This window comes from Drosophila virilis, chromosome 6 (assembly GCF_030788295.1).
Source record: "Drosophila virilis strain 15010-1051.87 chromosome 6, Dvir_AGI_RSII-ME, whole genome shotgun sequence".
Lineage (NCBI taxonomy): Eukaryota > Metazoa > Arthropoda > Insecta > Diptera > Drosophilidae > Drosophila > Drosophila virilis.
Window position 1 is genome coordinate 677604 of NC_091548.1, and position 12397 is coordinate 690000.

Consider the following 12397-nt stretch of genomic DNA (forward strand, 5'->3'; position numbering starts at 1 on the left):
ACATCGCTTATGCTCTGATTGTAGGGAAAAATCGAACTATCGGTAGCTATTAAGGTCGATAGTGCTGTTACTGAGAGACAGATGTTTTGAATCGGCTATCAGCTGTTAAATTAAATTTGAAGCGAAATTGTTGCAACTCTGAACAATATTCGACGGATATTTTTTAAAGACTATTACTTATATATCTGGTAATATAGATTTAAATTCCCACAAAGTATATACATATTTTACCCAGTTGGACCCACAAAATCGATAAATCCTTGCGATCTGTCAGTATATATTTAATCTAACGAACCTTTCTTAAGTTAAGTGGAGTTTATTTTTATAGTAAAGTGGAAAAATAGCAAGATCAACGCTTGCTATGAGGCACTAAATATTCTATGGGCAACAAATTTCAATTATATTAAATTATACAATTTAAAGAAAAATTAAGTTATACATATTTCGAATGAAAATACTATATAATGATGTTTAAAAGTCTTCAAGGTCCTATTGCTAAAAACTAAAAAAATACCTTCTTTTAATAAATAAATTCATATGTATGTATGTACATTTCGACTCTTTTTAAGTACTTTTATGTGGACAACTATTGTGTATTTGTAAATTTATGCCCAATAAAATGGATATTTAGGCCATTGTGAGCAAAATCTATATGAAGTAGGAACATGTATGTATGTATGTGTGGTACATATGGTCGATTGTGTGTGCACGGCTTTTAATATAGCACTGTATTTAAATAAACATATAGAGCATGTATTTAAATTTATACATATGTTTATATGTTTACGCATGTGGTTGTGTATGCATGTATGAATATATATATCTCTACATATGTATATGTTAAAATACTATATTGTGAATGTGCGGGAACTTGGCAATATAGGAAAAAAATAGAATGTGGACAGTGTGGACGCTATCTTTAATGTGCACTCATATTCTTTGAATCGAACGGCATATACATCCATTCATATGTATGTAGATATATTTTGTTCATTCGAGGTTATTATTTTAGTCCGGATGGTATTTTAATTTTATTGTTAACTTACACAAGTTTAGACCGCGTATTTTGGGTGGGACTCTGCCGCGTAGGACGAGTATAATTAATTGAAGCAAACAAGTGGTAAGTTAAAGCAAGCTGATTAAGTAATGTTATTTTAAAACCTGAATAAATTCTCTAAAAAAATAAGCATACAGATAAACAAACAGTTATATAAGTTGTAAATATAAACCTGTTTATTTAAATGTTAATTCAAACGCACAAAGAACTACATATATGAATGTCCTCTATGTAATATGTACATCTGTATGTAGTTAATATATTTTCAAATATGTTTATACATATGTGTTCGTGCTTGCCTAAACGTATACATATATGCACACATAGGCCGAAATATCATGCACATACATGTGTACATATGTACCACATATATAAATATATATAAAACAAAACCGTAAAAATAATAAACGGTGTCAACAGGTGGGGATCTAATAGAATGTTTTTATGCATATATCCTGTTGTTATGCCTATCTGTCCGTCTATCTTGTATAAGTTTATTATTATAGACTTTAATTATTACGATCATTTTTACAATTCTTTAGATAAACTGTTTTGAATAACTTTTAAAATGGATTCTGAAGTTGTGGTAAGTGCAAAAGCTGAAAATTTGTATTTTTCATCAAGTTCATTACAATTTATATAATTCAAACTTCATCTACTTCATTTTATGTCGTGCATTCTTTAGATATACAAAGTACTTGACAATTAATTGCTATATATAATTTGAACTCTGCCCACCGGGAAAAAGGTATATATTGGTTTCGATACCAATGAAGACTAAAAATTTAGAATATCCACTCGTGTTAACCAGCTTAAAAAAAGTATTTCGGTTTTGCAGGGTTTTTACTGAAAATCTCTATTCGATTTAATCGCTACAAATGGTCACATAGCCCTATTTCCTTAAAGCACAAGAGAGTATTGCACAGACGGCTGTACCCGACTGTAAAGTTCTTAGCGTTAGCAGAATTCATTGTTTATTTTCTGATCGTTATATCAATGGCTGTAGAATACATACAATTTTGGATTTTGGCGTATGCCCAAACTACCTTTACTACTTACGCGGAGTATCTTTAAGTTAAAGACTCTCTTAGTTGTTTATTATTGACTGGAAAAAATTACCGGCATCGGCTACTCAAACTAATACTGAATATTATAATAATAAGAAAATGGCACCCAACATAGCCTTCAACAATAACAACAATAACAATTTAAAATTATTGCTGAATTTGGACCGTCGACCTACCGTCTTCTGTAAAAATTTCAGATTCAACCCTCTTGCGGTCAAGCCATGCGGCTTAAGCTACGCGTTCAGTCAATCAGGAGACGCAGCTTAATATATGCTATCTATAAACTATTGAGTCTGGCTTCTGTGTTCATGAATGTCACAAAGCATATGCGCTACGATCAATAGACGATGCGCATTTTTCATTAAAATGCAATATTACGATGCTTGCCAATTGCTTTTTACATAAGTGCATAAGTGCTTACCCTCAAATTGCTTCCAATAACGTGTTATTGTTTTTCATTTTGACATTAAGACGAAATTAAGTGAAAACGACAATACCGAATCGGTTGAGGACTCGAAAGAAAATGTGCCACCTGAAGCAACCGACACAACCAAGGATCAGAAAGGCGGCGATGCAATTGTTAATGAGGACGTGGCTAGTGCAGAAGATGACAATGAGAGTCGTCATACAGAGATCAAAACAACTACAATCGTTACAACTAAAAAGGATAATGGCGATGAAGTTCCCATTACAGAGACTCAAACAACAACCACGGTCGTTGTCACGAAAAAGGATAGCGAAGAGGAGACTTCGCAGAAGGAAACTGAAACGACATCATCAACAGTTGCTATAGCTAAAAATGGATTGGCTTCCATTAAAGATAATGTATATAATGTTGATAACAGCCAGATAAAAGCCGAACCTAAAAATTCGCATCCAGTAAAGCCCGAACTGGAATCGGATCCGATTACAGAAACCGCTGAATTTATTAACAAAAGTGGCTCGCAATCAAGTATTCCGGATACATCTACGGATGCCGCAGAACAAAATGTTAGTGTTTCCGAAAAGAAAGAGGAAGAGGAATCCGAAGAGAGTGACAGTACGTCTGATGATGAAGACGTGGGAGAAGAGACAGAGGCCAAGATTAAAAAAGTATAAAACCTTTTATTAACCTATAATAATAGCTCGAATTTCAAAACTTAATGCGATTGCTCGATAACTTGAATATATACACTATATATATACAATATATTACATATATATTTACAAAATCTAAACCTTTAAATAAGTTATTTTATTGAAAATATAAATATTGTATTATTTGATTTGAATTCTAATAAGTAACTAAGCCAATTATCTGAGGATGAGCGAACATTTTCATCAATTTCTAATTATTATTGCTAACAATTTGATTTCTTTAGAATAAAGATGACCGAGATGAATCCCAGCCAGAAGTTGTTGCCGTAGAAGTAAAAAAAGCCCAAGACTCAGCTGAAAAAATAAACAACGCAAATGTAAGTAATCACACAATATTTTATATATTTATTGTATGTACAAATATTCCGTATTTTAAAAACTATTTTTATTCTCGGAACCCATTGAAAATGGGTAAAAAGGGTATAATGTATATATTCAAACCTGCAGAAAGCAGCATCTTCGACTCCATAAAGTATATATATTCTTGATCACCATCAATAGCCAAGTCGGTCTAGCCATGTCCGTCTGTCTGTCCGTCCGCCCGCTCGTCCGTCTGAACTCAATTATCTCAGAACCTATAAGAGCTAAAGACTAGCAATTATAATGTAGTTTCTTTTAATGTCCGCGCAGTACGCTTTTGTTTCCGATGCTTCCGACAGCTCGACACGTTTTCATCGATAAGAATCGATATAAAAACCTTATTTTGAGCAATTTAAGCCACAATTTAAATACAAATGCCTTTTTGAGAATACACAAATTTTCTTTGGTACAATTAAATCTGTTGTTAAAAATTTCATCAAGATATCCCCTAGTTGGGAGCTTCCAACTAGAGCCTCTTACTTGCTTAAATGTTATTTTTGCAAGAAGCGGCGTTTACTTTGTGGATTTTAAAAGTAATTAGATGATTATCTTACTACACAATACCCATTAAATAAGGCGAAACTGTTTGCCTTAATATGTTATTATAACATGTGCACTTATATTTCAGAAGGATATTAATAATGAAATAGAGAACATTATATCTGATATTGATATAAATATAAAAGCACAAGAAAAAATAACGCAACTCAAGGAACAAGAGCTGCAACTTATCCAGAAACAAAAGGAGCTGGCCAACCAGATTCAACAGCAACAATTATTGGCTCAAAAGTTGTTTGCGCAAAATCAATTAAAGGAACAGGAATTGAAGGCGCAGCAGTATCAGCAAAATCAATTGAAGGAGCAGGAGCTGAGGGGGCAACAGTATCAGCAAAATCAATTGAATGAACAAGAGTTGAGGGCGCAACAGTATCAACAACAGAAGCAGTTCCAGAGCCACAATGAGCACAAGGAGGAGATAGCTCCAAAAGTGGCACAGGATTACACAAGGGCTCACAGCCAGCTAGAAAATTCATACGACAAAAAGGTAGGCCACAATAGCACTACTTATATCACAAAGTGAGAAACTTATCCTAATTAAGAAAATCAAGAAACATGGTCGGTCTACCTATTTGTGTACCCTGTACGCATAGAAAATGTGTTATATGGGTATATGGGTAAATTTGCATTTATTAATGTAACAGACAGGATGATGAGCAGATCCGATCTACCCATGCTCGTCTTTCCGTCCCTTCCCTCCTGCCCTCTGTCTGTATAAAAGAGTCGGTCCAAATTATAAGAGCATGATGGTACACTTTCACATTCTAAAGTAAAATATGTACAGTATGTATATTTTGTTCGTTGTTTACTCAGTTTACTCGCTCATATGCATGTTGTACATATATATCTTACGTATATATCTATATCTATATATATTTCTATTTGTTTTTGTGTGTGGTACTCGTAGTATTTCGAATTCATTTGGGTGATCCGTTACCCACTCTTCGAGTATCTGTATCTGTATTTGTATTTGAATTTGTGTGTGTGAAACTCGCAGTATTCAAATTCATTTGGTTATCTGTTACCCACTCTCCGAGTATCTCTATAATTAGCCTTTAAGAGAGAGCTTCTAAAATATATGCACACATCATTCACTATATACTCAAACATAAGCACACGCACATTCACATGAATGTGAATCTGTTAAGAAAATTTTATTTATACGAAAGGCGAAGGCGTTTACGAGTCCAATTTGTGCCTGAACATGCAAAAAGGCTTTTCAACGTCCAATATTAAGGGTCTATCCCAATCTTTATGGAATTCTTGTGATCTGGAAAGGTCACATGGCCAAATTAACAATTGTACAATTGAAAGGAAACGTGGCTTTCGACCTAGCGATCGTTATGATGAAAGCAAGAAAAAAATTTTGCTCGAATTGAGCACAAAACTGTGGCAAAGGAAAAATGTACGTAGATCGTTGCAAAAGGCTCTACATACTATATGTACATATCTGTCGATATGAATGATAGATAATATAAACAATATACACGAATGACAGCATACATAGTACATGAATTTCGAATATAAGTTCATTGCATATACAATTTGATTGAATTTAGAAAATAGTATGAATGTGTATGTTAATTAAAATAGGAATCATCCAACTTGTCGAGGACTGTAGATTTGCGCAAAATATTTACACCAGCTACAGATGCTCCCGAAATATTGCCAAAGAACCGTAAGTAATATTTCAATTGAATTGAGAAAGGTGATACGTAAAATGAATAACATTTAATATGTAATATTTACGGCGGTTACCCAATCGAAAAGCCTTCGACAATTGTAAGCTGAAAAATATAAATATATTCACACATATCCTTAATCATCTTCATCAAATATTAAATGATACTCATATATTTATATGTATATATTATATATTATCATATATTATATGTATATTTATATTTACATATGTATACATATTTTATATCTGTATACATATCTATATCTGAAATTCGCTTTGTGCTTTATGGCTTAGTTTCATGTTACCTAGGAATCAGAGTGGATTACGTATCGCCTTTAACAATACTTTGAGTGAATCAATGGAATTTACCTTAAATTTGTTCAAAATAGGAAAACTCTATGCCTCATCAGCATTTTATTCCCCATCACTGCATCCAACCGTGGAGGACCAGGTTGAGCTTGCTCGCCGAATATCGCATTCATTGAGCGACATAAGCAATCAAACCTCTAAGGGTCAATCAATGTATGTGAATCGGAAAAAACGATCCGTAAAATGGGTTCACGAAGGTTCTGGCCAAGGTAATAGATCTCTTAATGCATGTATAAAAGGTCCTGTTTTGCCCTTAGGTTTTATACGTTTACACTTCTAATACGATGTACATATTTATATATACAGTGGACCCTCGGTTAACGTACAAAATTGATTCCAGCATCTTGTTCGTTATGCGAAACGTTTGCTAGGCAAAACCAATATTTCCATATAAATCAATGTAAAATAAAATAATGCGCTTTAGGTCATTAAATATACACTCTAATTTAATGATTTAATTTGAACTTTTAATTGAAAGAAAGTAACATAAAATGCAACAAAATTTTTAAAGCACTGAAAAAAATATTCTAAAATATTTTAAGTTCAGTTTTTATTGAAAGATAGTTAAATGAAACGTGTACAATTTTTTAAGGAACTGATAATATATTGGACGGAAGAAGTCAATCTGAAATGGAATGAAGAAATTAGCGTAGAAATCGTTCTTTCGATTGCTATCTGAACATGTTGAGAGTTTGTGTAGAAAACTAAGTCTTGTATTTTATCTCAACTGTGCAACTGTTAAGTCTGCAGAATGCGGTCATTGCTAAGCACAGACAGAAATTTTACATGCGATTAAGGCTTACGATGGTCTTTATGCGAAACTTCGTTCGTTGGGAGAAACTTTTTCCCAAAAAATTGTGTTCGTTATGCGAAATGTTCGCTATATGGGGCGTTCATTGACCGAGGGTCCACTGTATACTTTTTAGGTCATCAAATAGAAACTGTTCGTTATCTAAACATAAAAAGTATATATTGATGCAATCGAAATACAGCATTGTGTAGGAGAAATGATTTTAAAATAATGTTTGGCTCTGAACATTGTTGTTTCAGGCATAGGTTTGTGGGAGTTGGGGTGGTCAATTTTGCCAGTTCAGCCAATCTGTGCCTTACTTTGGCTATTGCAAGTTAGAAACACATAAAATCTTAAATCATCTACAAACTTGAGCAAATTCAATATTTTAAGCAACTTTAACATTAGATTCAACTGTTTACTAATATATATTAAAATATAATGAAATCAAAGTTGACAGGCATACATCAAAAGACTTACTAGATAGACTGTCAGGGATCTAGGCAGGGAAGATATATTTACACTGTAAAAGATGTTTGTGTCTTGATAGTAATTTCGATATTATTGCAGCATTAACTAAACTTATATTTTCATATTTATATATCCATACACATATGTATGTAAAGTACACAAATATTTGTATACCCTGAACCCATTAAAAATGAGTGTAAGGATTTGTATTGTATTTGTGCAAAATCCAAATGTATGTAACAGGCAGAAGGAAGCATTTCCGATCCATATTCTTGATCAGCACCAATAGCCGAGTCGATCTAGCCATGTCCGTCTGTCTGTCCGTCTGCCCGTACGTATGAACGCAAGGATCTCAGAACCTATAAGAGCTAGAGACTTGAAATTTTAGATGTAGGGGCCTAGTGCCCGCGCAGATCGAGTTTGTTTCCGATAATCGATAACTTACTCCGTTTCCAAGCAATCGATAAAAATCGATATCGATATCCTGTTTCTTGGGCAATTTTGGTAAATAACAAGAGCTAGAATCACCAAACTTGACATATAGCTTCTAAAATAGAATAATAGAATTAAAAAAATAGAATTTGATGTTGGAAGAGGAGGGTTCAGGGTATTCCCTAGTCGGGAGCTCCCGACTAGAACCTCTTACTTGTTGAGCATGAATAAGTCTTAAATAAACCATATCTAATTGCCCAGATATAATAATTTTAATAATTTTTTTGATTACATTCGTTTCTGTTCTGTATCGTATTTAATCGGCTTTGCATCCCTCAGTTTAAAAACTATGTAGGCTATTACCAAAGACAATATAAAAACGTTGATAAGATCCCACTATTCAGCCTGATTTTTCGAAAATTGAGAGTAAAAACCAAATTAGTTTAATTGCTCTTTCATATCTGAAACAGCGAAAAATCTAAGAATAGAATGTACTCTCAGCTTCGGCTCTATGAGCGCCGAATGAATCTAACTAACTTCTTTTGTGTGTTGCCATTTATTGAACAACCACAAAAGCTAGATCTGCTTTAAAAAAAGCTCAAAACAGATGTTGTTCAACAAAAGCTGAACAAAAAACTGAAATTGTTAAGGTATTTTTTGTTTGATATTTTCAAAAAAAGTAATAGAGTATACAACAAATTCAAAACATTTTATAATTAAATTAGTTTACGCACATAATTATAAGATGTTAATTACATAATCCAGATTTTCATCCTTATCTACATAGGAGTTTTCATCCAACGGTATACTAAACTTGACATCACCCATATCTTTTTGCAGATCCCTTTAGAAATGAAGAGCCAAATCATTTTTTAATATATTTGTGAATTTGATTCGTAACATTTTTTATTCGGAAAGAAAATATTATTATTGGCACGCGTCTGGCGCGCGCCCTTCTTTTTTAAGATTTTGATGAATAAAATTTGTGTAAAAATAAAAATCTTTAAAATATTAAAATATACCAAATTAAAAAAAAGATCGATTATATATTTATAGTTTGAATAATTTTGGTGATCAGTCAGTTGACCTCCATATGCAGGGGCTTGCCAAAAGTTGACCCATTCGGCCCAACGGGCTGCAGGTAATAAGGGGTCAATATTCATTCATCAAAATCTTAAAAAAGAAGGGCGCGCGTCAGACGCGTGCCAATATTGATATTTTCTTTTGCGCCCATGATCTGCCCATTCACAATTGTATGTGTGTGGGTATGTTAAGAGGTCGAAAATAAGAATTCCCATAATCTTGTTAAATTTACATCGGGAACAGGCAGACAGGCAAGCAACAGGCACACAAGCGCCTAAATGCTTCTATTCATACACAAAATATGCAAGTATGCGTGTATACCGAGTCCAAAATATTTTAAATGCACACATGGCAACGCTTGGGTACCCATACCAACTATAGCGAGCTAAAATGCATGCTAAATGCATATTAGCCGTGCCTTCAAAAGGGTAGAAATGCCTCAGCATTTGGGAAAAATTGAATTTTTGTGCAGTTTTGCTTGTCGGACACATACACACACACACATTTAAACGATCCCTAAACATAAAGAGAGAGTATTGAGAGCTGAGAGTAAGTGCGAGCGAGATAAAAGTTAGCCACGTTGCCGTTCTATCGCACAAGTCAAATGGAAGAGAGTGCGCCAAGCACTTTCCTGTAGAGTAAGAGGTTCAAAAATACATCATATGTATATCTTACTCCCTTACTCGCGAGCTTGGACCAGATGCCACCGATAGTTTTTGTGCCTACTTTCCTGTACTCAGCGGCGTGTCGTGTGAAGCGGGAAAGCCAGATGAGAAGTAAGGCTAGAAATTTTGCTTCGCACTCAAATGTATGGGCATTACTCATCTTAGTGTTTATATTGTCTTTGATATTACCAACATATTCATATTTTACTATTACATCCTGCAATACGAACAAATAATCAATTTTATAATATATATTATGCTTGTTGTCGTACTGTATTGAGAGCCTATAGAAAAAAAAGAAGTGATTAATTAATTTGTTTAAAAATCGTTTACCTAAACTTACAAATAACATACCATATTGTAGAAATAGAAGAAGATGATATTATTGAAACACGCTCATTAAGTAAAGAAAATACGGAAGAGATTTTGAAGCCGGATTTAAATAAGCTGGAAAAAATGCCCTTAAAGCTAGTCATGAATCCACGAGGACAAATGCGCGATTATAACTCTCTAAAAGAATCTATTAATGTTGAATCAGGCCTTTTATCACCTGACCATTGCGCTGAGCTAATAACTGCGCTGCAACTGCAAAAAGGCCGAGGTAAACAAATTTAATTCCATTACATTTAGCAATAAGAATTTAAGTACTACAACATGCACACAAATGATAAAACAGTCACACTATTATTATACCCTTGTCTTGAAATGTGCAACGCATAGAAGAAGACATATCCGTCCCCATAAAGTATATATATTCTTGATCAGTATCAACAGCCAAGTCGATATAGCCAAGTCCGTCTGTCTGTTTCTATGCGAACTAGTCTCTCAGTTTAAAATCTGTCTTTATGATACTTTGCAGAAGTGCTTCTTTCTGTTGAACACAGTACATACGTTGAAACCAACTGGATCAGAACACTATATCATATAGCTGAAAAGTAGGTTCTTGTATAAAATTTGTTTGTTTATCAAAATATCTTGACCAAACTCGGCATTTATTAGTTTTACTATACTCCTCATATATATGCAAACCCCTATCAACAACGGACCACTATATCATATAGCTCCCATTGGAACAATCGGTCGAAAAGAAGGTTCTTGCATGGAAATCTGTTTGTTTTTTCAAGATATTATTATTTTCTATGCACTATTTAACCTGTGCTTCTTAGATACGGCCACATCACTATGATTCTTATGAAAGAGTTGGGCCTGCAAGGGTATTAAATCTTCTCGTTTTTATACCCTGAACCCATAAAAAATGGGTATAAGGGTATATTGTATTTCTGCAAAATCCAAATGTATGTAACAGGCAGAAGGAAGCATCTCCGACCCCATAAAGTATATATTCTTGATCAGCATCAATAGCCGAGTCGATCTAGCCATGTCCGTCTGTGTGTCCGTCCGTCCGTCCGTATGTATGAACGCAAGGATCTCAGAACATATAAGAGCTATAGACATTAGATGTAGATGCTCCTAGTTCCCGCGCAGATCGAGTTTGTTTCCGATAATCGATAACTTACTCCGTTTCCAAGCAATCGATAAAAATCGATATCGATATCCTGTTTCTTGGGCAATTTTGGTAAATAACAAGAGCTAGAGTCACCAAACATGACATATAGCTTCTGGAAGAGGAGGCTTCAGGGTATCCCCTAGTCGGGAGCTCCCGACTAGAACCTCTTATTTGTTTTTATATTAAATTTATACACATACACACACATGCACATACTCAGTTAAACAAGCATAAATAACTTAAATAATAGGTTTGTTCTACGCAGAGATAGCAAACCTAGTAATTTTGTTGATTTATTGCTTGATTTGAAAGGTTTTGATAATTAAATAATCTAATAATTTAATTTAATTAATAACATGTACCATTCGAACATTGCTTTGCTCGTCGCCGCCGCCGCCTCGGCCTGCTTGCTGCTCTTCTATAAACAACAACTAAAATAATTGTGAAAACCCAAAACAATTATAAATATATACATATACATATATCCAAACATCGCCATCAAGGAGCTGAGCTCTTTGCAAAACGTCGTAGAAAGGCTGAAAATTGGGTAGTCGACGAGACAAATGCCGGCATTCACAGTCCATCTGGTATTCCAGATTACCAACAATATCAGGCAAGGCCGGCGACCTCGCCGAGCATATTGCCAGCTTATTCGGATGCTGGAAAGCATCGGGTTCAACTAAATCTTCACCAGGATCAGCTCATTGAGAAATACTCAAAGCCAGGTGTCCAGGTGGTTAAATCACCCTGGGAAGCTGCCCTTCAGACTGGCTCGGCAAGCGCAGCATTTTTGGAGGACTCCAGATATCAAAACCAAACACCGATTGCCTCTCAAGCGTCACCTGTGCATTTCAATCAAGATGTCACCGATTTTCCCAGTTCAATACCAGAGTTGCCGTCACGACAGCCTGCCCCTTATTATGGCTTATCGAACAACGTACAGGATCCGTATAAAAATGTTAATTTCTAGCACTTGAAGTATATGGTATGGTATTTTAATCTGAAACTTTTGCTTTTAGCTACATAACATTCGTGTCCAAGGCCAACCCAATCAACCCAGCAATCCACAAAGAGAACTGGCATACAAGCCAAGCGTGGCACAAGGCTGGGGAGGTCGCAATGTTGAACTACCAAGAGGTAAAGGCAAATGTAATTTCAAAAGAATACAACAAAATATCATTAGGCCTCCTTCTAATTCTAACATTAATTTTCTTAGT

At 34.5% G+C, this 12397-nt stretch overlaps 1 protein-coding gene across 13 annotated transcripts in view; it reads left to right on the top strand.

Moving 5' to 3' along the window:
* Positions 1–103: 103 nt before the first annotated feature.
* Positions 104–12397, top strand: part of LOC6636187 (uncharacterized) — a 14531-nt gene continuing 2237 nt past the window's right edge. Inside the window, exons 1-11 of one of the 13 annotated variants that reach the window (XM_015168505.3) lie at positions 828–971; positions 1057–1120; positions 1600–1643; positions 2596–3216; positions 3486–3578; positions 4250–4666; positions 5773–5857; positions 6253–6441; positions 10038–10274; positions 11684–12138; positions 12200–12317. In XM_015168505.3, coding sequence (XP_015023991.1) covers positions 1626–1643; positions 2596–3216; positions 3486–3578; positions 4250–4666; positions 5773–5857; positions 6253–6441; positions 10038–10274; positions 11684–12138; positions 12200–12317 — 2233 coding nt within the window. In that variant the 5' untranslated portion in view covers positions 828–971; positions 1057–1120; positions 1600–1625. Of the gene's footprint in view, positions 189–817; positions 1121–1599; positions 1644–2595; positions 3217–3485; positions 3579–4249; positions 4667–5120; positions 5585–5772; positions 5858–6252; positions 6442–8765; positions 8828–10037; positions 10275–11683; positions 12139–12199; positions 12318–12397 lie in introns of those variants that run through there. The other 12 variants (XM_015168503.3, XM_032433170.2, XM_002059641.4 and 9 more) reach the window with 12 other exon arrangements.